The sequence below is a fragment of the Macaca thibetana genome, chromosome 19 (genome assembly GCF_024542745.1).
Source record: "Macaca thibetana thibetana isolate TM-01 chromosome 19, ASM2454274v1, whole genome shotgun sequence".
Lineage (NCBI taxonomy): Eukaryota > Metazoa > Chordata > Mammalia > Primates > Cercopithecidae > Macaca > Macaca thibetana.
In genome coordinates, this window is record NC_065596.1 from 20027426 (window position 1) to 20055123 (window position 27698).

General features: G+C 52.1%; 2 protein-coding genes across 3 annotated transcripts in view; one reads left to right on the forward strand and one right to left on the reverse strand.

The window, feature by feature from the left end:
• The window catches only part of FSD1 (fibronectin type III and SPRY domain containing 1), a 293078-nt gene that overhangs the window by 181798 nt on the left and 83582 nt on the right, over positions 1-27698 (reverse strand). The gene's annotated exons all lie outside the window — the stretch shown is intronic.
• MAP2K2 (mitogen-activated protein kinase kinase 2) overlaps positions 17243-27698 on the forward strand; it is a 35954-nt gene continuing 25498 nt past the window's right edge. Inside the window, exons 1-2 of one of the 2 annotated variants that reach the window (XM_050770583.1) lie at positions 17243-17584; positions 24077-24287. In XM_050770583.1, coding sequence (XP_050626540.1) covers positions 17493-17584; positions 24077-24287 — 303 coding nt within the window. In that variant the 5' untranslated portion in view covers positions 17243-17492. The remainder of the gene's footprint in view (positions 17585-24076; positions 24288-27698) is intronic. The other variant, XM_050770584.1, reaches the window with a different exon arrangement.

Sequence of the window (27698 nt, forward strand, 5' to 3'; positions counted from 1 at the left end):
GATACTAGCAAATTTGAACAGCAGTGTGGATTTTCAAAGCCCTTTCATAAATATGCCGATAACCTCTTATATTATTTTTTTTTCTTTTTTTTGAGATGGAGTTTTGCTCTTGTTGCCCAGGCTGGAGTGCAGTGGCGCGATCTCAGCTCACTGCAACCTTTGCCTCCCGGGTTCAAGTGATTCTCCTGCCTCAACCTCTTGAGTAACTGGGACTACAGGTACCCACCACCACACCCAGTTAATTTTTTTGTATTTTTAGTAGAGACGGGATTTCACCATGTTGGCCAGGCTGGTCTCCAACTTCCAACCTAAGCACTACCCCAGGCTTTTTTTTTTTTTTTGAGGCAGGGTCTCATTCTGCCGCCCAGGCTGGAATGCATATGGTGGCATGATCTCAGCTCACCACAACCTATGCCTCCCACGCTCAAGCAATTCTCCTGCCTCCGCCTCCCAATTAGCTGGGACTATAGGCATGCGCCACCATGTCCAGCTAATTTTTGTATTTTTAGTAGAGATAGGGGTTTCAACATGTTGGCCAGGCTGGTATAGAACTCCTGACCTCAGGTGATCTGCCCACTTCAGGAGACACAGCTGAACACCTGAGCTCCTCACTTTCTCCCCAACCTGTACCTCCTGCTGCCATTCCTTTTTTTTTTTTTTTTTTTTTTTTTTTTTTTTTCCAGACAAAGTCTCACTCTGTCACGCAAGCTGGAGTGCAGTGGTATGATCTCGGCTCACTGCAACCTCCACCTCCCGGGTCTGAGCAATTCTCCTGCCTCAGCCTCCTGAGTAACTGGGATTACAAGCATGTGCCACCATGCCCAGTTAATTTTTTTTTTTTTTTTTTTTTTTTGAGACAGAGTCTCGCTCTGTCGCCCAGGCTGGAGTGCAGTGGCGCCGTCTCAGCTCACAGCAAGCTCCGCCTCCCAGGTTCACGCCATTCTCCTGCCTCAGCCTCCCGAGTAGCTGGGACTACAGGTGCCCGCCACCACACGGGGCTAATTTTTTGTGTTTTTAGTAGAGACAGGGTTTCACCGTGTTAGCCAGGATGGTCTTGATCTCCTGACCTCGTGATCCGTCCGCCTCAGCCTCTCAAAGTGCTGGGATTACAGGCGTGAGCCACTGCGCCTGGTCTGACGTTCCCATTTTACCAAACAGAAGCACCATCCTTCCAGAGGGGTCAGGTCCAAATTTCTCATTATCCCTGACTTTTTCTCTCATACCTGCAAAACTCTACACCAGGAAAGTCTTGTTGGCTCCATGTTCAAAATGCAACCTGGTGCAGCCTCACCTCACCTTAGCAGGCCTGAACCAGCCCATTCTCCTCCAACCTGTTTCTCAGCTCCCACTCTCGCCCTGCAAACTTGATCTTCCCCATAGCAGACACCAGAGGGCGCCCGGGAGCACGAGTCAGGGCCTGTCCCTCCTCTGCCCGAAACCCTCTATGGCTCCCACCTCCTTGGCGGTCAAAGCCCAAGTCGCCCCTGTGGTCCACAATGCGCTGCATGACCTGCCCTGTCCTCTACCCCTACCCCCTCCCCATCTTGCCCTCCTCCTTCTCTCCCCCTTGCTCACTCTGTTATAGCTACACAGGCCTCCTTACTGCTCCTCCAACACCAAGCATGGTCCAGCCTCAGGGCCTTTGCATGGGCTGTGCCCTCTTTCCCTGATATCTGTGGGGTACACTCTCACCTCTGCCCAAATGTCACCTTTTCATTGAGACCTACCCCAACAGCCTTCTTAAAACTGCAACCTTGGCCAGGCGCAGTGGCTTACGCCTCCCATCCCAGCACTTTAGGAGGCTGAGGTGGGCAGATCGCTTGAGCTCATGAGTTCAAGCATTGGCGGCCTTGGCAACATGGTGAAACCCTGTCTCTACTAAATATACAAAAATTAGCCGGGCGTGGTGGTGCACACCTGTAGTCCCAGCTGCTCAGGAGGCTGAGGCAGGAGAATCATTTGAGCCCAGGAGGTGGAGGTTGCGGTGAGCCGAGATCAAGCCATTACACTCCAGCCTGGGTGACAGAGTAAGACTGTCTGAAAAAAACAAAACAAAAGCAAAAACTCCAACCTTTCCTCAACTCTCTGCTTCCACAGTTCTATCCCCTTCCTCCCCACTTTTTTTTTTTCTTTTTTTTTTTTTTTGAGACGGAGTCTCGCTCTGTCGCCCAGGTTGGAGTGCAGTGGCCGGATCTCAGCTCACTGCAAGCTCCACCTCCCGGGTTTACGCCATTCTCCTGCCTCAGCCTCCCAAGTAGCTGGGACTACGCCCGGCTAGTTTTTTGTATTTTTTAGTAGAGACGGGGTTTCACCGGGTTAGCCAGGATGATCTCGATCTCCTGACCTCGTGATCCGCCCGTCTCGGCCTCCCAAAGTGCTGGGATTACAGGCTTGAGCCACCGCGCCCGGCCTTTTTTTTCTTGAGACGGAGTTTCATTCTTATCACCTAGGCTGGAGTCCAGTGGCGCGATCTTGGCTCACTGCAACCTCTGCCTCCCGGGTTCAAGCAATTTTCCTGCCTCAGCCCCCCGACTAGCTGGGATTACAGGTGCCTGCCCCTACACCCGGCTAATTTTTGTAATTTTTAGTAGAGACGGGGTTTCGCCACATTGGGCAGGCTGGTCTTGAATTCCTGACTCAGGTGATCCACCTGCGTCGGCCTCCCAAAGTGTTGGGATTATAGGCATGAGCCACCGCGCCCAGCCTTTATTTTAAATTTTTATACAAGGTTTCACCATGTCGCCTTGGCTAGTCTGGAACTCCTGGACTCAAGTGATCCTCCCACCTCAGCCTCCCAAAGTGCTGGGATTATAGGCATGAGCCACTGCACCCAAGCTCCTTCCCTACTTTATTAATCTCTGTGGCTCTTCCTGGCATCTTATTTGTAGCCTATTTCTCCCCCAGATTGTAAACTCCGTGAGGGCAGGGGTTTTCCTCATCCAACGCTTGGCACTTAGTAGGGTTTCTATAAAAATGTGTCAAATCAATGACCCTTAAGAGAAGTGACTCACAGTAGTTTCATAATAAAGAACATGGCCGGCCGGGCACGGTGGCTCATACCTGTAATCCCAGCACTTTGGGAGGCCGAGGCAGGCAGATCACGAGGTCAGGAGATTGAGACCATCCTGGCTAACACAGTGAAACCCCGTCTCTACTAAAAATACAAAAAAAAAAAAAAAAAAAATTAGCCGGGCGCAGTGGCGGGCGCCTATAGTCCCAGCTACCTGGGAGACTGAGTCAGGAGAATGGCGTGAACCTGGGAGGCGGAGCTTGCGGTGAGCCGAGATCGCGCCACTGCACTCCAGCCTGGGCGACACAGCGAGACTCTGTCTCAGAAAACAAAACAAAACAAAAAGGAACATGGCCCAAAGCAAAACAGAACAAAACAAACAAACATGACCATGTTTCATGTCTCAAATGCCTCCCAATGTAATCACACCATGTATTGCGGTAGGCAAATTAGAGACCACAGCTCACTGCCTGAGTTAAAAACTGAATTTATGGCCGGGACATGGTGGTTCACGCCTGTAATCCCAGGACTTTGAGGGGCTGAGGTGAGAAAATTGCTTGAGCACAGGAGTTCAAGATCAGCCTAGGCAACATAGCGAGTCCCTGTCTCTACAAAAAAAAAATTAAAATTAGCTGGGCATGGTGGGAGGTGCCTGTAGTCCAGGCTTCTCAGGGGTTTGAGGTGGCAGGATCACTGGAGCCAAGGAGTTTGAGGCTGCAGTGAGCTATGACTGAGCCACTGCACTCCAGCCTGGGTGCCAGGTGAGATCCTGTCTCTAAAAAAAATCGTTTTAAGTTATTTTATTGCCAGCATAATAGGTCACACCTATAATCTCAGCACTTTAGGAGGCCAAGGTGGGAAGAGAGCTTGAGCCCAGGAGTTTGAGATCAGCCTGGGAAACAAAGTGAAACCTGTCTCTACAAAAAATTTAAAAATTAGCCGGGCATGGTGGCATGTGCCTGTGGTCTCAGCTACTTGGGTGGCGAAGGTGAGAGGATCACTTAAGCCCAGGAATTAGAGGCCATGGAGAGCTATGATCGTGCCACTGCCCTCCAGTCTGGGTGACAGAGAGACACCCTGTCTTTCTAAAACAAGAAAAGTGGAAACTGAGGCCCAGAAGGTTGAGATGCGTTTCTGAAGACCCCGTGTTTCTGAGAGACTTCCTACTTACCAAATTCTCCAAATAGGACCTCAAATGCTTCACAGGAAGTACAGAGATCACATTTACGAATAAACAGTTCCATAAAATGCATGTCAGAGAGAGCACTGCACACACCTATTTGATCTTGCTAAGCCTCGGAAATTTTTAATTGCCCTTGTTTAAAAAAAAAAAAAAAAGTCATTGCACTTTCTAGAACCTTGGGTTTGGAACTTTGATCAGAGCGATTTCGACATGTGAAAACCTCATTTTAACTTTATCTTTCTTACAGGCATCTCACTTCAATCAGAACTTGGTAAGGCCAGGCATGGTGGCTCACGCCTGTAATCCTAGCAATTTGGGAGGTGGAAGTAGGTGGATCACCTGAGGTCAGGAGTTCGAGACCAGCCTGGCCAACATGGCGAAACCCAGTCTCTACTAAAAATACAAAAATTAGCCGGGTATGGTGGCACGTGCCTGTAATCCCAGCTACTGGGGAAGCTGAGGCAGGAGAGTCACTTGAACCTGAGAGGCAGAGGTTGCAATGAGCCGAGATCATGCCACGGCCTGGGCAACAGAGCGAGACTCTATCTCAAAATATAATAATAATATGTGTAAATAAATCAATCATGGGAAAGTGAAAAATAAATTTTTTGTGTTCTCTTTGCTCCCACAATTAAACGCCTTTCATTTTCCCATGTTCCCTCGCAGTTTCCGTTAATCTGCACAAATCCTTGATTGCAGAGCAATAAAATAGTTATGAGCATCCATCGGCCAGGATGTGGCACAAAGTCATAAAGCAATTCCAGGCTGGGCACAGTGGCTCACTCCTGTAATCCCAGCACTTTGGGAGGCCGAGGCAGGTGGATCACAAGGTCAAGAGATCAAGACCATCCTGACCAACATGGTGAAACCCCGTCTCTACTAAAAATAAAAAAAATTAACCGAGTGTGGTGGCAGGTGCCTGTAGTCCCAGCTACTCGGGAGGCTGAGGCAGGAGAATTGCTTGAACCCAGGAGGTGAAGGTTGTGGTGAGCTGAGACTGCGCCACTGTACTCCAGCCTGGTGACAGAGTGAGACTCCATCTCCAAAAAAAAAAAAAAGAAAAAGAAAAGAAATTCTAGAAACCAGCTGGGTGTGGTGACTCATGCCTGTCATCCCAGCACTTTGGGAGGCCAAGGCGGGCAGATCACCTGAGGTCAGGAGTTCAAGACCAGCCTGGTCAACATAGTGAAACCCCGTCTCTACTAAAAAAAAACTACAAAAATTAGCTGGGTGCGGTGGCAGGTTCCTGTAATCCCAGCTACTTGGGAGGCTGAGGCAAGGAGAATCCCTGGAACCTGGGAGGCAGAAGTTGCAGTGAGCTGAGATGGCTCCACTGCACTCCAGCCTGGGTGACAGAGCAAGACTCCATCTCAAAAAAAAAAAAAAAAAGAAAAGAAAAAAAAGGCTGGGTGTGGTGGCTCACACCTGTAATCTCAGCACTTTGGGAGGCCAAGGTGGGTGGATCACCTGAGTTCAGGAGTTCGAGAAGAGCCTGGCCAACATGGTGAAACCCAGTCTCTACTAAAAATACAAAAATTAGCCAGGTGTGGTGGCAGGTGCCTGTAATCCCAGCTACTCAGGAGGCTGAAGCAGGAGAATTGCTTGAACCTGGGAGGTGGAGGTTGTACTGAGCCGAGATCACGCCACTGCACTCCAGCCTGGGCAACAGAGTGAAACTCTGTCTAAAAAAAAAAAAAAACTTCACTTGCTCATCAAAAATGTGGATTACTTCTTTTTTTTTTTTTTTTGAGACGGAGTCTCGCTCTGTCGCCCAGGCTGGAGTGCAGTGGCCGGATCTCAGCTCACTGCAAGCTCCGCCTCCCGGGTTCGGGCCATTCTCCTGTCTCAGCCTCCTGAGTAGCTGGGACTACAGGCGCCCGCCACCTCGCCCGGCTAGTGTTTTGTATTTTTTTTTTTTTTTTTTAGTAGAGACGGGGTTTCACCGTGTTAACCAGGATGGTCTCGATCTCCTGACCTCGTGATCCGCCCGTCTCGGCCTCCCAAAGTGCTGGGATTACAGGCTTGAGCCACCGCGCCCGGCCAAAAATGTGGATGACTTCTGTGATGAATCACATAATCGTTTCTGAATACTGGAAAATATTTCCCTATTCTTTCTTTCTTTATTTTTTTAAAGACAGAGTTTTGCCCTTGTTGCCCAGGCTGGAGTGCAGTGGCGCAATCTCCACTCACTGTAACCTCCGCCTCCCGGGTTCAAACCATTCTCCCACCTCAGCCTCCTGAGTAGCTGGGATTACAGGTGCCCAACACCACTCCCAGCTAATTTTTCTATTTTTAGTAGAGACAGGGTTTCATCATGTTGACCAGGCTGGTCTCAAATTCCTGACCTCAAATGATCCTTCTGCCTTGACCTCCCAAAGTGCTGGGATTACAGGGGTGGGCCACTGCTCCTAGCCGAATTTTTGTTTGTTTGTTTATTTGTTTGAGACAGAGTCTTGGTCTGTCCCAGGCTGGGGTGCAGTGGTGCAATCTCGGCTCAGTGCAACCTCTGCCTCTCGGTTTTAAATGACTCTCCTGCCTTAGCTTTCCGAGTAGCTGGGATTACAGGCGCCCGCCACCACACCCAGCTAATTTTTGTAGTTTTTTTTGTAGAGACGGGGTTTCACCATGTTGACCAGGCTGGTCTCAAACTCCTGACCTTGTGATCCGCCCGCCTCAGCCTCCCAAAGTGCCGAGATTACAGACGTGAGCCACCGCGCCTGGACTAATTTTTAATCATAGCTATTAACTACCAGTTCCCAAATTTCCCAAAACTTGAACAAATAAGCTCTTACCCACCAGTAGGAGCTGGCTTCGGCACAGCACTGCTAAGCTTCTCTCAGAGCATCCTGTTTTTCTCCTTGAACGCTGCGCCCCAGGATGTTAAGTTAATCAGCTGCAGCTCTGGAAGAAAGCTCAGATTGGTTTCTGGAGTTCTATCCTGGGAGCTTGGCCACAGGCTAAGAGCGAGAGGTTTCATCAGTAACTCACTAGAATAGGATGAGAACATCCTGTGATCCAAGGGAACAGGCTTCGAGCCAGGTGTGTTTGCCCCAAACCCCTGCAGGTTGCACACTGCCACCGTGCCACAAGGTCCCCAAAGCAGCCACGTTCACTTGCTCACATCTGTGCTCACCAAACACCTCCCGTGTGTCAGGCTTTGTGCTGGCAGCCAGGGACGCCAAGATGGATGAGTTCCCGGCATTCCAGGAACTCACAGACTTCACGAAATTCAATTAATCATGTGTTCATATCCCTAAACATTATAAGGCGCAGTTTTCCTTTTCTACAATCTATAATTTCTATATAATCTTTCTTTCTTTTCTTTTTTTTTTTTTTTTGAGATGGAGTTTTGCTCTGTTGCCCAGGCTGGAGTGCAGCGGCGTGATCTTGGCTCACTGCAACCTCCGCCTCCTGAGTTCAACCGATTCTCCTACCTCAGCCTCCTGAGTAGCTGAGACTACAGGCTCCTGCCACCATGTCCAGCTAATTTTTTGTATTTTTAGTAGAGACAGGGTTTCACCGTGTTTGCCAGGATGGTCTCGATCTCCTGACCTCGTGATCCACCTGCCTCGGCCTCCCAAAGTGCTGGAATTACGGGCGTGAGCCTCTGCGCCCGGCCCCAATCTTTTTAAAATTGTGGTAAATACATGTATATCATAAAATGTACCATCTTAATATTTTTGTTGATTTTTTTTTTCTTTTTGAGATAGGGTTTTGCTCTCCTGCTCAGGCTGGTGTACAGTGGTGTCATTATAGCTCTCTGCAACCTTAACCTCCCAGGCTTAAGCCATCCTCCTGCCTCAACCTCCTGAGTAGCTGGGACAACAGGCGTGCACCAACACACCCCCAGCTAATTTTTTTTTTTTCTATAGATGGGTTTTTTTTGTTTTTTTTTTTTTTTTTGTTTTTTTTTTTGAGACAGAGTCTCACTCTGTCGCCCAGGCTGGAGTGCAGTGGTGTGATCTTGGCTCACTGTAAACTCCGCCTCCTGGGTTCACGCCACTCTCCTGCCTCAACCTCCCAAGTAGCTTGGACTAGAGGCACCCGCCACCACCCTCGCAAATTTTTGTATTTTTAGTAGAGACGGGGTTTCACTGTGTTAGCCAGGATGGTCTCGATTTCCTGACCTCATGATCCCCCCACCTTGGCCTCCCGAAGTGTGGGATTACAGGCGTGAGCCACCGCGCCCGGCTGAGACAGGGTTTTGCCATGTTGTCCAGGCTCGTCTCCAACTCCTGAGCTCAAGCGATCTGCCCATTTGTGCTCCCAAAATGTTGGAATTATAGGTGTGAGCCACTGTGCCCAGCCAAATTTTGTTTTTATTTTTGTTTTTGAGACCGAGTTTTGTTCTTGTTGCCCAGGCTGGAGTGTAGTGGCACAATCTCAGCTCACTGCAACCTCCGCCTCCTGGGTTCAAGAGATTTTCCTGTCTCAGCCTCCCGAGTAGCTCTGATTACAGGCATTTACCACTGCACCTGGCTCATTTTTGTATTTTTTGGTAGAGAGGGGAGGGTTCACCATGTTGGCCAGGCTGGTCTCGAACTCCTGACCTCAGGTGATCCGCCCGCTTCTGCCTCCCAAAGTGCTGGGATTACAAGCGTGAGCCACCGCACCCAGCCTCTTTTGCCTTTTGAGATAGGGTCTTGCTCTGTCACCCAGGCTGGACTGCAGTGGCTCAATCATAGCTCACTGCAGCCTTGAATTCCTGGGCCTAAGTGATCCTCCCACCTCAGCCTCCCAAGTAGCTGGGACTACAGTTGTGCACCCAGCTTTTTTTTTTTTTTTTTCGTAGAGACAAGGATCTCACTATGTTGCCAAGGCTGGTCTGGAACTCCTGGCCTCAAGCCATCCTCCCACCTCAGCCTCCCATAGTGTTGGGATTATAGGCAGAACTACTATACCTGGTCAGTGTTTTTATTTTAGCCATTCTAATAGGCGTATGGAAGTATCTCACTGTGGTTTTAATTTGCATTTGTCTAATAGCTAATAACACTGAGCCATTTTCATTTTATAAAAATGGTGTCATAAGGCCAGGTACGGTGGCTCATACCTGTAATCCCAGCCCTTTTGAAGGCCAAGGCGGGCAGATCACTTGAGGCCAGGAGTTCAAGACCAGTCTAGCCAACATGGTGAAACCCCATCTCTACTAAAAATACAAAAATATTAGCTGGGTGTGGTGACACATGCCTGTAATCCCAGTTACTCAGGAGGCTGAGGCATGAGAATCAATCGCTTGAACCCAGGAGGCGGAGGTTGCAGTGAGCCGAGGTTACACCACTGCCCTCCAACCTGGGTAAAAGAGCAAGACTCCATCTCAAAAAATAAATAAATAAATAAATAAATATATAAATAAATAAATAAATAAATAAATAAAAATAAAAGGGCTGGGCGCGGTGGCTCACGCCTGTAATCCCAGCAGTTTGGGAGGCTGAGGCGGGCAGATCACGAGGTCAGGAGATTGAGACCATCCTGGCTAATACGGTGAAACCCTGTCTCTACTAAAAATACAAAAAAAATTAGCCGGGCGTGGTGGCGGGCACCTGTAGTCCCAGCTTCTCGGGAGGCTGAGGCAGGAGAATAGCATGAACCTGGGAGGCAACGGAGCTTGTAGTGAGCGGAGATCGCACCACTGCACTCCAGCCTGGGAGACGGAGCGAGACTCCGTCTCAAAAAAAAAAAAAAAGGAAAGAAAAGAAAGAAAGAAAAAGGCTGGGTGTGGTGGCTCACGCCTCTAATTCTAGCACTTTGGGAGGCCGAGACGCGAGGATCACTATGTTGCCCAGGTCTGCCCGGAATCCCTGGGCTCAAATAATCCTCACGCCTCAGCCTTCCAAGTAGCTGAGACTAAGATTCTTTCATGCTGTTGTCGCGTAGGAATTTTCTGCTGTCTCCTATTTCTCTGTGGGGCTGCGCTGGGACGTATTTTTCCATTCTCCCATCAATGGACCCTGTGTACTTTCCAAATTTTTGCCATTGAGAACATTATTGTGTGAGTTTCCTCTGTGCATACAGGCAGGAGTTTCTCTTTTTTTTTTTTTTTTTTTTTTTTTTGAGACGGAGTCTTGCTCTGTCGCCCAGGCTGGAGTGCAGTGGCCGGATCTCAGCTCACTGCAAGCTCCGCCTCCCGGGTTTACGCCATTTCTCCTGCCTCAGCCTCCGGAGTAGCTGGGACTACAGGCGCCCGCCACCTCGCCCGGCTAGTTTTTTGTATTTTTTAGTAGAGACGGGGTTTCACCGTGTTAGCCGGGATCGTCTCTCGATCTCCTGACCTCGTGATCCGCCCGTCTCGGCCTCCCAAAGTGCTGGGATTACAGGCTTGAGCCACCGCGCCCGGCCCAGGCAGGAGTTTCTCTAAGTCATATGCCCACGATTCCAACTACTGAGTCACAGCGTGGTCACGACAGGGTTAAATTGCTTTCCAAAGGGGTCTCTTCCGCTGTTCTGGCAGTTAATCCACTGCACAGGTGAGAGAGATAAAGTTCACAGGACATTGCTAGTTGGAAACAATGTACACTTGTGATATTAATGCCAGCATGTGCCTCTACAAGATAAATGTCACCATGGATTGAATCTATCAAGAAAGCTATTAGAAATTTATTTCCTGGGAGGAGCAATTTAGGAGATACCACGTCTCTGGGACCAAGGGACAGATGTACTCAGAAAAAGTGTTATTGGAAGCAACGATAAGTAGGAAATATATCACAGAGAGAGGTCACAGGGCAAAGGATGCTTGGTAGTAAAGATAGAGAATGGGTGGAGGGGGTGAGGTTGCACTGTAACCTCAGCAAGTAAAGCTCCTGTTTTATCATAAGTGCTGCGAATGGTTGCCTTTTAATAAGGCAACCTGTCTCCTCGAGGACAAGAACACCAGGTCATTCCTTCAAGTAGCCCATATGTATCCAGCATCTGTTACGTCCGTGGAGGTAAAGCGGGAGAGAAGGAGATACATCCAACATCTTCTTTGGCCTCAAAAAATTCATAACAGACCTAGCACGGTGGTTCACGCCTGTAATACCAGCACTTTGGGAGGTCGAGGCAGGCAGATCATGAGGTCACGGGTTCCAGATCAGTCTGACCAAAATAGTGAAACCCCGTCTCTACAAAAAATACAAAAATTAGCCGGGTGTGGTGGTGCTTGCCTGTAATCCCAGCTACTCAGGAGGCTGAGGCAGGAGAATCACTTGAACCTAGGAGGCGGAGGTTGCAGTGAGCCAAGATTGCGCCACTGCACTCCAGCCCACATGACAGAGCGAGACTCTGTCTCAAAAAAAAAAAAAGTTTCTAACAGACTGGGCTTGGTGGCTCACGCTTGTAATCCCAGCACTTTGGGAGGCCGAGGCAGGAGGATCGCTTGAGCCCATGGGTTTGAGACCAGCCTAGGTAAGATGGTGAGACTCCCCCCGCCCATTTCTACAAAAAATAAAAAATTAGCTGGGCAAGGTGGTGTGCACCTGTCATCCCAGTTACTCAGGTGGCTGAGGCGGGAGGAGGATCACCTGATCCCAGGAAGTAGAGGTTGCAGTGAGCAGTGATCACAGCACTGCACTCCAGCCTGGGTAACAGAGTGAGATTGTCTCCAAAAAAAGAAGAATTCTTTTTTCCTTTTTTTTTTTTTTGAGACAGAGTCTTGCTCATTCGCCCAGGCTGGAGTGCAGTGATGTGATCTTGGCTCACTGCAAGCTCTGCCTCCCGGGTTCACGCCATTCTCCCTCAGCCTCCCGAGTAGCTGGGACTACAGGCGCCCGCCACCACGCCCGGCTAATTTTTTTTTGTATTTTTAGTAGATATAAGATTTCACCATGTTAGCCAGGATGGTCTTGATCTCCTGACCTCGTGATCCACCCACCTCGGCCTCCCGAAGTGCTGAGATTACAGGTGTGAGCCACCGTGCCCAGCCAAAAGGAGAATTCATTTACTGTTCTATGTCAAGGGCAATGCCCACAGTACATACAATGGGATATCATCTAGCAAGGAAACCGAACAAATTATTGTTACGTGAAACAATATAAATGAACCTCAAAAATACTGTCTCAGGATCTGGTACAGTGACTCACGCCTGTAATCCCAGCACTTTGGGAGGCCAAGGTACTAGCGTCATTTGAGCCTAGGAGTTCGAGACCAGCATGGGCAACATGATGACAGCCCCATCTCTACAAAGAATACAAAAGTTAGTTGGGCATGGTGGTGCGAGCCTGTAGTCCTAGATACTCCGGAGGCTGAGGTGGGAGGATGGCTTGAACCCAGAAAGTGGAGGCTGTAGTGAGCTGAGATCACACCACTACACTCTAGCCTGTGTAATAAAGCAAAATCCTGTCTAAACCAAAACCAAAACCAAAACCAAAAGATTGTCCTAAAGCACAAAGAGCTGACACCATGAGTGCAATTCCATTTACAGGAAACTCTTGAACAGGGAAAAATGAATCTATGGGGATAGAACGCAGAATCTAGGGGGTTTCTGGGGTGGTAGTGGACTGCAGCTGGCTTACAGCCACTCAAAAGCATCTTTGATACCGTCGTCAACTTCTTTTTTTTTGAGACTGAGTTTCACTCTTGTTGCCCAGGCTGGAGTGTAGTGGTGCCATCTCGGCTCACCACAACCTCCACCTCCCCGGTTCAAGCGATTCTCCTGCCTCAGCCTCCCTAGTAGCTGGGATTACAGACATGCACCACCACGCCCGGCTAGTTTTGTATTTTTAGTAGAGACGGGGTTTCTTCATGTTGGTCAGACTGGTCTCAAACTCCCGACCTCAGGTGATCTGCCCGCCTCAGCCTCCCCTGCAGAGATTACAGGCATAAGCCACCACGCCCGGGCTTTTTTTTTTTTTTTTTTTTTTTTTTGAGACAGTCTCCCTCTGTCACCCAGACTGGAGTGCAGTGGCATGATCTTGACACACTGCAACCTCCACCTCTCAGGTTCAGGTGATTCTCATGTCTTAGCCTCCCAAGTGGCTGAGATTACAGGCACCTGCCACCATGCCCAGCTAATTTTTTTTGTTTGTTTGTTTTTGAGACAGAGCCTTACTCTGTTGCCTGGGCTGGAGTGCAGAGGCACAATCTTGGCTCACTGAAACTTCCATCTCCAGGGTTCAAGCAGTTCTCCTGCCTCAGCCTCCCAAGTAGCTGGGATTACAGCGCCCGCCACCATGCCCGGCTAATTTCTGTGTGTTTTTAGTAGAAATGGGGTTTCACCATGTTGGTCAGGATGGTCTCGAACTCTTGACCTCAGGTGATCTGCCCACCTCAGCTTCCCAAAGTGCTGGGATAACACCCGCGACCATCCTAATTTTTGTATTTTTGGTAGAGATGGGGTTTTACCATGTTGGCCAGGCTGGACTCAAACTCCTGACCACAAGTGATCTGCCCGCCTCAGCCTCCCAAAGTGCTGGGATTGCAGATATAAGCCACCACGCCCGGCCTCTCCTTATTTTAATGGCTCATTGTTAAACATTTACCAGCTCATTAAACATTCACCAGCTCACTACTGCTGGGTGCCGAGAATGAACTAAAAAGGCAGTGAACAAACTTTCTGGAGTAAGGGCAAGTGTTACATGGATGTATAGACTTGTAACAGTTCAAGAAATTGAACTTTGGAGAATTGTGCATTAATGGCTGAACGCAGTGGCTCACAGCTCTAGTCCCAGCACTGCTGAGGCCGAGGCAGGAGGATCACTTGAGCTTAGGAGTGTGAGACCAGACTGAGCGTCATGGAGAAAACCTGTCTGGACAAAAAATACAAAAATTAGCTGGGCATAGTGGTGCATGTTTGTAGCCAGGGCTACTAGAGAGGCTGAGGTGGGAGAATCGCTTGAGCCAGGGAGGTGGAGGCTGCAGTGAGCTATGATTGTGCCACTGCACTCCAGCCTGGGGCCTGGGTGACAGAGTGAGAACTTGTCTTGAAAAAAAAAAAAAAAAGCCGGCCTGGCGTGGTGGCTCACGCCTGTAATCCTAACACTTTGGGAGGCTGAGGCAGGCGGATCACGAGGTCAGGAGATTGAGACCATCCTGGCTAACACGGTGAAACCCTGTCTCTAGTAAAATACAAAAAAAATTAGCCAGGCATGGTGGTAGGTGCCTGTAATCCCAGCTGCTCAGGAGGCTGAGGCAGGAGAATGGTGTGAACCCGGGAGGCGGAGCTTGCAGTGAGCCGAGATTGCGCCACTGCAGTCCAGCCTGGGCGACAGAGCGAGACTACGTCTCAAAAAAAAGCTTAAAATAGGATAAAATGGGAGAATGATTGCTGGGCAGAACAGAAGGAACATGGAAATACCCCGGTCTCTGAAAGGGCCTGTCTTTATTTGAGGCCAGATGAGCGTCCATCTGAATTTTGGACAAGCAGGTGGGAGTGAAGAGAAGTCAAACTGAAAGGCCCAGATTGTAAAAACCCAGGAGCAGGCTTCCCTAGGAGCAGTATTTTGTTTGTTGTTTTGTTTTGTTTTTTTCGAGACGGAGTCTTGGTCTGTCACCCAGGCTGGAGTGCAGTGGCGTGATCTTGGCTCACTGCAACCTCCACCTCCCGGGTTCAAGCAGTTCTCCTGCCTCAGCCTCCCGTGTAGCTGGGACTACAGCCCAATTTTTGTCTTTTTAGTACAGATGGGGTTTCACCATGTTGGCTGGGCTGGTCTCGAACTCCTGACCTCAAGTGATCAGCCTGCCTCAGGCTCCCAGGGTCCTGGGATTACAGGCGTGAGCCACCATGCCTGGCCAAAAATTAACTTTTTTTTGTTGTGTTTTGTTTTATTGGAGACGGAGTTTTACTTTGTTGCCCAGCCTGGAGTGCAATGGCACAATCTCAACTCACTACAACCTCTGCCTCCCGGGTTCAAGCAGTTCTCCTGCCTCAACCTCCTGAGTAGCTGGGATTACAGGCACACGCCACCACAACCGGTGTATTTATTTATTTATTTATTTATTTATTTATTTATTTATTTAGTAGAGAGGGGGTTTCACTGTATTGACCAGGCTGGTATTGAACTCCTGACCTCAGGTGATCCACCTGCCTCGGCCTCCCAAAGTCCTGGGATTACAGGCGTGAGCCACTGCGCCCTTCCCAATTTTTTGTATTTTACTAGAGACAGGGTTTCGCTGTGTTGCCCAGGCTGGTCTTGAACTTGGCTCAGGCAATTTGCCCATCTCGGCCTCCCAAAGTGCTAGGATTACAGGCATGAGCCACCATGCCTGGCCAAATTAAATACATTTTTAATGGGTTACACCACCAGGTAAATAACATGACCTTTCTTATGAAGTGGTACGGCTATTGTATTAAACAGTAAGGTGGTGCTTCAAAAAGTTCAACATAGAATTACCATATAATCCAGCAATTCCTCTTCAGAACATATACCCAAAATAACTCAAGGCGAAGACTCAAACAGATATTTGTACATCTGTGTTCATAGCAGTACAATTCACCAAAGTGTCTAGTGGCAGATAAATGGACGAGCAAAATATAGTCCATCCACACTATAGAATATTATTCAGTCTTTAAAAGGAGGAAAATTCTGGCCGGGCGCAGTGGCTCACGCCTGTAATCCCAGCACTTTGGGAGGCCGAGGCGGGTGGATCACGAGGTCAGGAGATCGAGACTATCCTGGTTAACACGGTGAAACCCCATCTCTACTAAAAATACAAAAAATTAGCCAGGCGTGGTGGTGGGCATCTGTACTCCCAGCTACTTGGGAGGCTGAGGCAGGAGAATGGCGTGAACCCGGGAGGCGGAGCTTGCAGTGAGCTGAGATCGCGTCACTGCACACCAGCCTGTGTGACACAGCGAGACTCCATCTCAAAAAAAAAAAAAAAAGGAGGAAATTTTTCTTTTATTTTTTTTCCTTCTGCTCCTTTTTGGAGCAGGGCTACCCGATTGGAAATATGCCTAGACCAGTCATGTTGGGAAATTCTAACACAGGCTCCAACGTGGATGCATCTTGAGGACACTGCCTTCAGTGAAATATGCCAGACACAAAGGGACAAAACCTGTGTGATCCTACCCATATGAGGTCCCTAGGATCATCAGATTCACAGGAAGTAGGATGGTGGGTTCCAGGGGCTGGGGAGGGGGATAGGGAGTGAGGTTTCACAGGGACAGCGTTTCAGTTTGGGAAAATGAGAAACTTCTGGACCTGGTGATGGTGGTCGCTTAATGCCTCTAAGCTGTGCATTCAGAAATGGTGAAAATGGCAAGTTTTATGTTATGTGCTTTTTTTTTTTTTTTTTTTTTTTGAGACAGAGTCTCGCTCTGTCTCCCGGGCTGGAGTGCAGTGACCGGATCTCGGCTCACTGCAAGCTCCGCCTCCCGGGTTCACGCCATTCTCCTGCCTCAGCCTCCCGAGTAGCTGGGACTACAGGCACCCGCCACCGCGCCCGGCTCGTTTTTTGTCTTTTTTTAGTAGAGACGGGGATGGTCTCGATCTCCTGACCTCGTGATCCGCCCGTCTCGGCCTCCCAAAGTGCTGGGATTACAGGCTTGAGCCACCGCGCCCGGCCGTTATGTGCATTTTATAATAAAAATGTTTTAATATGCACATAACAATACATGCAATTTTGTTTGTCAATTAAAATAAATTTTAAAAAATGTTTTGGAGTGGCCTTGCTCGGATGAAAGAGGGGGAGTAATTGACACTTTAAGGCGGTGGGAGCCGGGGCATGTGTCCACCCTTGCCAAAAAGATTAAATGGACTCTGGGTGGGTCTCGTCCACTGTTCTGGGGTCTTTTGGGTTGTCTCAGCCCCAGCCTAGGGCACCACAGGCTCTCAGGAGTCTGGCTCCCTTCCCGCCTGTGCTAGACCATCAACCCCCCCCGCCCTCATCCATCCGTCTCCTCCCCTGCGCCCGCGCCTCGTGCCCCAGGCGCATGCGCACACGCGCCGTGGGAAGGCAAGCGAATGCGCACGCTCCGGGCACCGCCTCGCCTCGGTGTCCGCCCCTTTCCCCTCCGAAAGGCGGCCCGGGCTTCTGCGCAGGCGCACCGGCCTGGGGTCGGGTCCATCGCGGCTCCCGATCCTGTTATCGCGAGAGGCCGGTCCGCGATCTTGTGGCCGCCCCTCCCCTCCCCCGGCCTCTTGGACTCCGGCTGCGGCGTCAGCCTCTCGCGGGCCTCGGCAGAGGTGGCGGCTCCGGCGCCTCGGCCCCAGCGCCCTTCGGCTACCCTCGGCCCAGGCCCGCAGCACCGCCCGCCCTCGGCCGCCCCGACGCCGGCCTAGGCCGCGGCCGCAGCCCCGGGCTCGCGTAGGCGCCGATCGCTCCCGGCCCGCCCCCTATGGGCCCCGGCTAGAGGCGCCGCCGCCGCCGCCGGCCCGCGGAGTCCCGATGCTGGCCCGGAGGAAGCCGGTGCTGCCGGCGCTCACCATCAACCCTACCATCGCCGAGGGCCCGTCCCCTACCAGCGAGGGCGCCTCCGAGTGAGTGGGCAGGGGTCGGCCGGAGACTCGGGGTGCACGGTGCAGGGAGCCCTCGGGGAAGGACGGGGCGAGGGGTGCAGGAGGCAGGAGGGTCACGAGGGAGGATGGGGTGAGGGGTGCACGGGGCAGGGAGTTCTCGAGGGGAGGACAGGGCGAGGGATGCAGGGGGCCTTCGAAGGAGGATGGGGCGAGAGGTTCAGGGAACTTTCGGGGGAAGACGGGGCAGGGGGCCCTTGGAGGACGGGCTGAAGGGTGCACAGGGCAGGGCGGTCTGGGCCGGTTATGGGACGAGGATCTTTGAGCAGTGAGATTGGGCGAGGGGAGGTCGTTGTGGTGGAAAAGATGGGGTGTGGGATTCCTGAAAAGTGAAATTGGGATAAGGGGAGTCTCTGAGTAGTGAAGTTGGGGTGAAGGGTGTCTCTAAGAGGAGAGGATGGGGGCAAGGGTCCCTGAGCAGTGAGATTGAGTGAGGGGAGGTCCCTGCAGTGCGGAAGATGGGGTGTGGGGCTTTTGAAAAGTGAAGCTGGGGTGAGCGGAGTCCCTCAGTAGGAAAATCGGAGTGAGGGGTGCCCATAAGGAGAGAACAGGATGAGCAGTGAGATCGGGGTGAGGGGTCTCTTTAAGAGGAGAAAACAGAGTGTGGGGTCCCTGAGTAGTGAAATGAGGGTGAAGGGTTCCTAAGAGGAAAGGACAGAGTGAGGGTTGCCTTAGTCATGAGATGAGAGTCAGGGGAGCCCCTGAGTAGGGAAATCGGGGTGCAGGGCGTTCCCAAGAGGAGAGGATGGGGTGAGGGGAGGTTAGGCAGCCCCTGAGGAAGGAATTTGGGCAAGGGGGCTCCAGAGGGGAGAGGATGGGGTGAGGGGTCCCTGAGTGATGAGACTGAAATGGAGTAGGGTCCCTCAGTAATGAGATTGGGCCAAGGAGGTCCCTGTGGGGAAAGACAGGGCATGGAGGCTCTGAGTAGCAGAATGCTGGTGGATCTCTAAGTAGTGAAATGGGGTGTGTGGTCCCTGAATAGTGAAATCAGGGAGATGGGGGGGGTCCCTGAGTAATGAGATTGGAATGAGGGGAAATCCCTTTGGGGAAAAGATGGTGTTTGGAGTCCTTAAGTCATGAGATCGGGCCAAGGAGATGTCCTTGCAGAGAGAGGATGGGGTGCAGGGCCCCTGAGTTGTGAGATGGGGTCGAGGGGGTTCCTGAGAGGATAGGATGTATCGGTGGGTACCTGTAGGGGGAAGGATAAGCGAGGGGTGTCCTGTGCAGTGAAATGATAGTGAAGCGAGTCCCTCGGGGGAGAGATGGGTGAGGGATTCCCTATGGGGGAAACATGGGGTGGGAGGGTCCCTGGGCCACGAGTTGACAGTTCAGCACCTGGGTGGGGAGGACAGGCTGAGAGGTCCTGGGGGGCGGGGAGCAGTCCTTCTGTGGAATGAGTCCCTGAGTAATGAGGTTGGGGTGGGATGAGGAGGGCACCTAGGGGGCTAAGGTGGGGCAGGGGGGTCCCTTAGGGGAGAGAATAGGCTGAGGGAGGTCCATAGACAACCAGGAAAAAGAGAAGAGAGGAGAGGATGGGGGGCTCCCAGAGGGGTCAGGATGGGGTAGGAGACCCTAGAGGGGTCAGGATAGAAGGGCTGTAGGGGGGATCAGAGTGGGAATTCTGGGGTATCTGAGGACAAGGGGGGGTCCTAGGGGAGTCAGGATGTGGGGGGGCTCTAGCGGGGTCAGGATGGGAGTTCTAGGGGTTCCGGATGGAGGGGTTTCTGCGGGGGTCATCTGGTGGGGTCAGGATGGGGGTTCTAGGGGGCTTATGTTGTGGGGGTTTGGGGAGGTCAGGTTAGGGGGTCCTAGGGGGGTCATGTTGGGGGGTTCTGGGGGTTCAGAGCAGGGGGTCCTGGGGGATCATGTTGGGGCAACTCTGGGGGGGCCATGGCAGGGGGTCCTAGGGGAGTCATGTTGGGGGATTCTGGGGGGGTCAGGGCAGGGGGTCCTGGGGGGTCATGTTGGGTTCTAGGGGTTCAGAGCAGGGGGTCCTAGGGGAGTCGTGTTGGGTTCTGGGGGTTCAGAGCAGGGGGTCCTAGGGGAGTCGTGTTGGGTTCTGGGGGTTCAGAGCAGGGGGTCCTAGGGGAGTCGTGTTGGGGCAGTTCTGAGGGGGTCAGAGCAGGGGGTACCGGGGGGTCACATTGGGGGATTCTGGGGCGGTCAGCAGGGGCCCTAGGGAGGTCATGTTGGGGGATTCTGGGGGGTCAGGGCAGGGGGTCCTAGGGGTCTCATGTTGGGTTCTAGGGGGATCAGGACAGGGGGTCCCGGGGGGTCAGGTTGGGCATCTCTGAGAGGGCATCTCCTGCTTGTGGCGGTGCCTGGTGTGTGGAGTCCCTGAAGCTGGAAGTGTGGTGAGGAGACAGGGAAGCTGGCGTGTGAAGAATGAGGAGGCTCGGGGATCAGGGGACCCTGCTGGCCCCTGAAAGCGGAGGTGCAGATTCTGAAGCAGGTGGACTGGAAAACCCTCCTGAGGGGCTGACCCAGTGCAGAAGCTTTGAGGAGGTGGAGGGAGACCAGAGGCCTGGGCGAAGGGGTCAGAGAAAGGGGCATGCTGGGGTTGGGGTCACGTGCTGGCAGAATCGCACTGCTCCAGGACGAGGGAGGGGACTGGGTGTTGGGGGCACACACTGGTGGGGTCATGCCAGGGTGATCTCTGCACTTACGTTCTGCAGGGCATAGTGGGGCAGGGCAGGACGATCCCCCGGGCGCTTGGCTAGGGTCCGGGTGCTGTACCTGTGGTGTGACCCCTTGAGAACCAGGTGTCAGGGACTGTGGCATGTCTGGTGGCCTCTCCCGCTTGGGGGCCGGCCTTCTGTGACCCGGATGAAGAAGACTCTTGATGCCAATGTGTGCAAGTCAACACGGGCACAGCCAGACCCGGGGGCCTGTTCCTCATTCTCCGCACGGAACTCGCCCTTCACATTCTCTTCCGTGTGGGGTTTGATTTCCATCCCTTGAAGGATTACCCCCAGGAGAGGAAGCCGGCTGTAGGGATGCCAAGGTTTGGTTTTGTTTAATAACCACAGTTGGGTTGCCAGCAAATTTCAGATGGATTAGTCAGCTGACTCCGGGATGCATTTTCAGTGTTTTGAGCAGTACTTGAGATCTTCCGAGTGTGCCATCAGAAGTGTGCATTCATGGCCAGGTGCGGTGGCTCACGCCTGTAATCCCAGCTCTTTGGGAGGCCAAGGTGGGTAGATTACTTGAGGCCCGGTGTTCAAGACCAACCTGGCCAATATGGCGAAACCCAGTATCTATTAAAAATGCCAAAAAAATTAGCTGGGTGTGGTGGCGTACACCTGTAATCCCAGCTACTTGGGAGGCTGAGGCAAGATAATCGCTTGGACCCAGGAGGCAGAGGTTGCAGTGAGCTGAGATCGCACCACTGCACTCCAGCCTGGGCGACAGAGCAAGGCTCTGTCTCAAAAAAAAGAAATATTCATTTATTCATTCATGTTATTCGTTCATTCATGTCCCCCCCCCCTCTTCTGTCCCACTCCCAGGGTCTCGCCATTCCTGCTGCTTCTGGGTCCTTGTTCAGCAGCTGCTCAGTGAGCACCTACCAGGGCTCTGTTTCCCCTCCTAGGGGACACTGAGATGAGCAGGAGTTGTCCTGACCTGGGGCAGGTGTTGTGACCTGGGGCAGGTTCCTCCACCCCTGTGAGTCTGTTCCCTCCTGCCTGGGCTTCCGGGGATGATGGGGAAAATGGAATGAGATGGTGTGAATGGAATGAGATGGTGTTCGTCCAGCCCAGGAAGCAGTGCCCAGGCCCCTGCCTTTTGGCGAGCTCTTTGCAGCACCAGCTCCAGCGCCATCACCTCATTTCTGGCCTGTGTGTCCCATGGCTTATGCCACTTCCAGCTGTAGGCAAACAGTGGTCAAACTTCGGGATTGGAAGGTTCCAGATGGAAGGAGCCGTCCACGCCTTCATTCCCTGCTTCTGTCCCCTCTATGGCTGTCCACCATGACTCTAGCTCCTTCCGGAATTGGGACCTCTCGAGTTGGCCTGCTCTTCCAGGGAGACGTTTAAAGCTGCACTGCCTGGTTGAGTAGCCCCTGGCTACAGGCAACACATAAAATGAGAATTGCCCAGACCCACAAGAGCATAGGCGCAATAATGCAATAATGCCGTTGTAGATTTCAAAGGCTTAAGATGGAAACAATGTGAAACATTCATTCATTTTTCATACTGGTTGTATGTTGGAAATGATAACATTTTTGATGGGTTAAATCAAATGTGTTATTAAAATTAATTTCACGGTGGCTCAAGCCTGTAATCCCAGCACTTTGGGAGGCCGAGACGGGCAGATCACGAGGTCAGGAGATCGAGACCTTCCTGGCTAACATGGTGAAACCCTGTCTCTACTAAAAATTGCAAAAAACTAGCCGGGCAAGGTGGCGGGCGCCTGTAGTCCCAGCTACTCCGGAGGCTGAGGCAGGAGAATGGCGTGAACCCGGGAGGCGGAGCTTGCAGCGAGCCGAGATCCGGCCACTGCACTCCAGCCTGGGCGACAGAGCGAGCCTCCATCTCAAAAATAAAAATAAAAATAAATAAAAAAATTAATTTCAGCCAGGTATAGTGGCTCACGCCTGTAATCCCAGCACTTTGGGAGGCTGAGGTGGGCAGATCACTTGAGTCCAGGAATTCAAGACCAGTGTGACCAACATGGTGAAACCTTGTTTCTACTAAAAATACAAAAATTAGCTGGGCTTGGTGGCGGGTGCTTATATTCAGCTACTTGGGAGGCTGAGGCAGAAGAGTGGCGTGAACCTGGGAGGCATAGGTTGCAGTGAGCCAAGATCGCACCACTGCACTCCAGCCTGGGTGACAGAGTGAGACTCTGTCTCAAAAAAAATAAATAAACAAAAATTAATTCAAAATAGCCAGACATGATGGCTCACACCTGTGATCCTAGCTACTAGGAAGGCTGAGGTGGGAGGATCACTTGAGGACAGGAGTTGGAGGCTACACTGAGCTATAATCTTGCCACTGCACCCCAGCCTGGGAGACAGAGCAAGACCATGTCTCTAAATAAATGAGATCAGTTCACCTGTTCTTTTTAAACATGGGTACTAGAAGATTTTAATTTGTACACGTGGCTTACATTCCATTTCTTTTGCACAGCACTTGGTTCTTGTGTGCATTGGGCTCAATTGTCTGTTACAGAGAAGTTGTCTGTTACTCCAGGATCTGGTTCTGAGTCGAGGCATTTGTGAAAATAGCTTACTGTCGAAAATTCTTGGAATCACCCAATAAAGTGCAATGTACATGCTCGTTTAAATTTTTTAAAATTTTTTTATTGTGTAGAAACAAGGTCTTGCTCTGTCGCCCAGGCTGGAGTGCATTGTCATGATCATGGCTCACTGCAGCCTCAACCTCCTGGGCTCATGTGATCCTCCCACCTCAGCCTCCTGAGTAACTGGAACTACAGGCTTAAGCCACCATGCTCGACTGTAGGTCTCACTTTGTTGCCCAGGCTCGTCATGCTTGTTTTTTGGTTTTTTGGTTTGTTTTGTTTTGAGACAGAGTCTCCCTCTGCTACCCAGGCTGGAGTGCAGTGGGAAGATCTCAGTTCACTGCAACTTCCGCCTCCCGGGTCCAAGCAGTTCTCGTGCCTCAGCCTCCCAAGTGGCTGGGATTGCAGACGTGCACCACCGGGCCTGCCTGGTGCAGCTTTTGTACTGAGCCTTCTGCCTTCCGCTCTCGGTTCTCGTACTGTGCTCAGAACACTTGTTCCTCTATCTCCTGCAAAGACAGGCATCCTGGCCTGGGCTCCGTTCACCTGATCCCTCCCTCGTGTCCTCCCGACATGGTCCAGAGCTTGTGCCCTAGGAAGGAGGCCTCCCAGCTGGGTGTGGTGGCTCACGCCTGTAATCCCAGCACTTTGAGAGGCTGAGGCGGGCGGATCACTTAATGTCAGGAGTTGGAGACCAGCCTGACCAACATGGTGAAACCCCGTCTCTACTGAAAATACAAAATTAGCCAGGCATGGTGGCGGGCGCCTGTAATCTCAGCTACTTGGGAGACTGAGGCAGGAGAATCTCTCAAACCCGGGAGGCGGAGGTTGCAGGGAGCCGAGATCGCACCATTGCATTCCAGTCTGAGCAACAGAGGGAAACTCTGTCTCACAAAAAAAGAAAAAGAAAAAGCAGATGGAGGCCTTTGAGCTGCGGCTTATCCTCGAGATCCTGAGGTCTGCTAGACTTGCTGAGACGGGATCAAGGCAGCATCCTCAGTTCCCGGGGAGCGGCCCTGGATTCTGGTCATTGGTGTGTCTGCTGGGTGTACACAGCATGGATCCTTCTTTCCTTCTATACCACAAACCCCTGAAGTGCAGGAATCCAGTCTGTGTCCTTCTGGGGGCCGGCGCGCCACGGCCACGCGGTAAACGGCCATGTGGAAAGGTAGACTTTCCCTAGGTAGCTAACCCCTGCCCTGGGGGTCTCTGCAGGGCAAACCTGGTGGACCTGCAGAAGAAGCTGGAGGAGCTGGAACTTGACGAGCAGCAGAAGAAGCGTCTGGAAGCCTTTCTCACCCAGAAAGCCAAGGTCGGCGAACTCAAAGACGATGACTTCGAAAGGATCTCAGAGCTGGGCGCGGGCAACGGCGGGGTGGTCACCAAAGTCCAGCACAGACCCTCGGGCCTCATCATGGCCAGGAAGGTGAGCGCTGCGGGGTCGGAGGTTGGGGAGTGGTGGGGAAGGTTCCCCCTGGAAACAGAAGGGAGGTTGGGAAGGCAGCCGGGTCTCTGCATTCTGATTAGCTCCAGGCTCCGTTCCTCATCCCCACCAGGGACTCTAGGTACTGAGAAAGGGCCCAGCTTCTGGGCAGATGGGAACGGTGCCAGCCACACACAGCTGTGCCCTCCGGTGGCTACCTTCTGCCCTGGAGGGCACTTGAAATCCACATTCGCAGAAAGCTAACAAGTGTGGATTTCAGGAATGTGAATGTGTTACGGTTCTCCAGAGAAACAAGCGATGAAGCGTGTGTGCGTTCGCGCCTGTGTGTACAGCCACGCACCTCATGGCGATGGCTCAGCCAATGACAGACCGCCTATGCAGCGGTGGTGACGTAAGATGATCGGGCCATGTCTTTACTGTGCCTTCTGTATGTTTATTTTTATTTATTTATTTATTTTTGAGACAGAGTCTCACTCTGTCATCCAGGCTGGAGTGCAGTGGCACGATCTTGGCTCACTGCAATCTCCACCTCCTGGGTTCAAGGATTCTCTTGCCTCAGCCTCCCAAGTAGCTGGGATGACAGGTGGACACCACCGTGCCCAGCTAACTTTTTTGTGTTTTTAGTAGAGGCGGAGTGTCGCCGTGTTGGCCAGGCTGGTCTGGAACTCCTGACCCCAGGTGATCTGCCCACCTCGGTTCTCTATATTTAGATAAACAGATGCTTATCAGCACCGCACCGTACAGAGTACAAGAGCCTGGGTGTAGAATGGGCTTTCCGGTGTTCACACAGTGACGACCTCGCCCAGGGAGGGATTTCTCAGTGTATCCCCGTCCTTAACGATACTTGACTGTATGTGTAGAGAGAGATTTATTCTAAGGAATTGGCTCACACAGTCCCTGGGCTGGTGGGTCTGAAATCTGCAGGACTGACCAGAGCCCCACGGAACAGCTGACGCTGCGGCTGAGATCCAGGCCCTCCTCTTCGGGGGCCTTGGGCGTGTTTTTTTTGGTTGTTTTTTTTTTCTCTTTTTTCCCCAAGACAGGGTCTCCCTCTGTCACCCAGGCTAGAGTGCAGTGGTGCGATCATAGCTGACTGCAGACTCCGCCTCCTAGGCTCAAGCGATCCTCCCACCTCAGCATCCTGAGAGTAGCTGGGGCCACAGGTGCACGCCCGGCTAATTGTTTGTTTGTTTTGTAGAGACAGAGTCTCACTATGTTGCCCAAGCTGGTCTTAGACTCCTGGGCTCAAGTGATCCTCCTGCCTCAGCCTGCCAAGTAGCCAGGACTAAAGAGAACACCAGGCCTGGCTAATTTTTTTATTTTTTGTAGAGATGGGGTCTTGGTTTGTTGCCCAGGCTGGTCTCGAACTCCTGAGCTCAGGCGATCCACCCGCCTCGGCCTCCCAAAGTGCTGGGATTACAGGCATGAGCCACTGTGCTTGACCTATATTCTTTTTTTTTTTTTTTTTTTTTTTCTTGGCTTACTGCAACCTCCACCTCCTGGGTTCAAGGGATTCTCCTGCCTCAGCCTCCTGAGTAGCTGGGATCACAGGTGTGCACCACCACACCCAGTTAATTTTTGTTTTTTTAGTAGAGATGGGGTTCACTGTGTTGGCCAGGCTGGTCTCGAACTCCTGACCTCAAGTGATCCTCTTGCCTCGGCCTCCCAAAGTGCTGGGATTACAGGCACGAGCCACCGCGCCTGGGCAGGCTTTTCCCTGAAGGCCTTCAGCCGATTGGCTGAGACTCACCCACTCTGGGGAGGAGTAATCTGCTTTGCTCAGAGTCTGCCGATTTAAAGGTTAATCACATCCTAAAAACGTACCTTCCCAGCAACCTCTAGACTGGCGTTTGACGACGGGGCACCGTGGTCTCACCCAGGAGACGCATAAAGCTGACTGTCACCCCACTCTTTGAGAATTTGCAAGCCCTGGCGCTGACAGCCCCCGAGCTTAGTCATCCCGGGCTCCTGGGCCATGACAGCCTCTGCTCTGTGTTTGAGAAGAGTGCCCAGGGGATACAGGGAGGTTGTGACCACTCGGGGACAGCGGCTCTTAAACACATAAGCAGAGGACTTAGTGTTGACGGGGCGTTCAGCTCCTCACCTGTGTTCTTGCAGACATAGAATGCTGCCTCTTCCTGGAAGCCCACCATCCTGTAGTCCCCCAAACTGGGGGAACCTGACCGCACCCAGTCCTGTGGGTCCGCGCAGGTGGCAGCATTGCTGGGGGGCCTGCCTTCCTCGGGAGCAGCGGCTCAGCTCCTGCGGGGATTTAGCTCTGCAGCTCTGTCTTCTGGCCTCTAGAGTGCCGCCCTCCCTCCCTCCTGAAGTCTGCAGCCGCGGACTTGCTATTTCTGTCCCCGTGCTGCAGGCAGCCTCTTCCAAACCAGAGCAGCCTTGGAAAGCTCAGGTCCGCCTCCGCCCGAAGCACCGGGAGGAAAAAAGCAAGCTTGTGGTTGACAGAGCCACAGCAGGGCCTTGAGACAGAGTGCCAGTCCCCGTGTGTGCCAGGGACCCTCGGGCTTCTCAGGGAGCCTCCAGTGGTCCCTGATGGGCTGGGCAGTGGACATGAACCCAGTGCTTGCTGCATCAGCAGCTCCTGCTCCTGCTGACCGGCACAGGTGAAGACGGGCTCACCTGCAGCTTTACCACAGCCGGGAAAGGGAGGTCGGGGCCTTTAAACCTGAGGGCAGGCGTGGCTGGGCAGGCTCTGTGGTCTGGTGCATGGGGACGTCCCAGCGTCGGCTCTGGGGTTTGGTTCTGTCCTTCCGTCATGAAGCTGTCATTCACCTTGGGGAAGGCGGGGAAAGGGCACACAGGACTGTCGGTACTATTTTTGCAACTTCCTGTGCTTCTATAATTCTTTCAAAATTAGGTTTTCTTTTAAGCGCCTGCAGACTCGGGGGTGGGAGAGGATGCGTTGAGCGCGCGGGCTCAGCAGCTCTGGCTGCTATGCAGGTGGGGCTGCGAGGGCTCCTTTCATCTCATTTATTTACTTATTTTTATTTTTATTTATTTATTTTTTTGAGACAGAGTCTCGCTCTGTCACCCAGACTGGAGTGCAGTGGCGTGATCTCGGCTCACTGCAACCTCCACCTCACAGGTTCAAGCGATTCTCCTGCCTCAGCCTCCTGAGTAGCTGGGATTACAGGTGCCCACCACCATGCCCAGCTACTTTTTGTATTTTTAGTAGAGACGAGGTTTCACCATGTTGGCCAGGCTGGTCCCGAACTCCCGACCTCAAGGATTCCACCCGTCTTGGCCTCCCAGATTGTTGGGATTACAGGCGTGAGCCACTGCGCCTGGCCCAGTCTCAGTGTTTAAGGTCATGCTGGCTTGTGAGTGTCTTCTTGGCCTGACGGTGGCCTCTGACCCCCTCCCATTGGAGTGGCA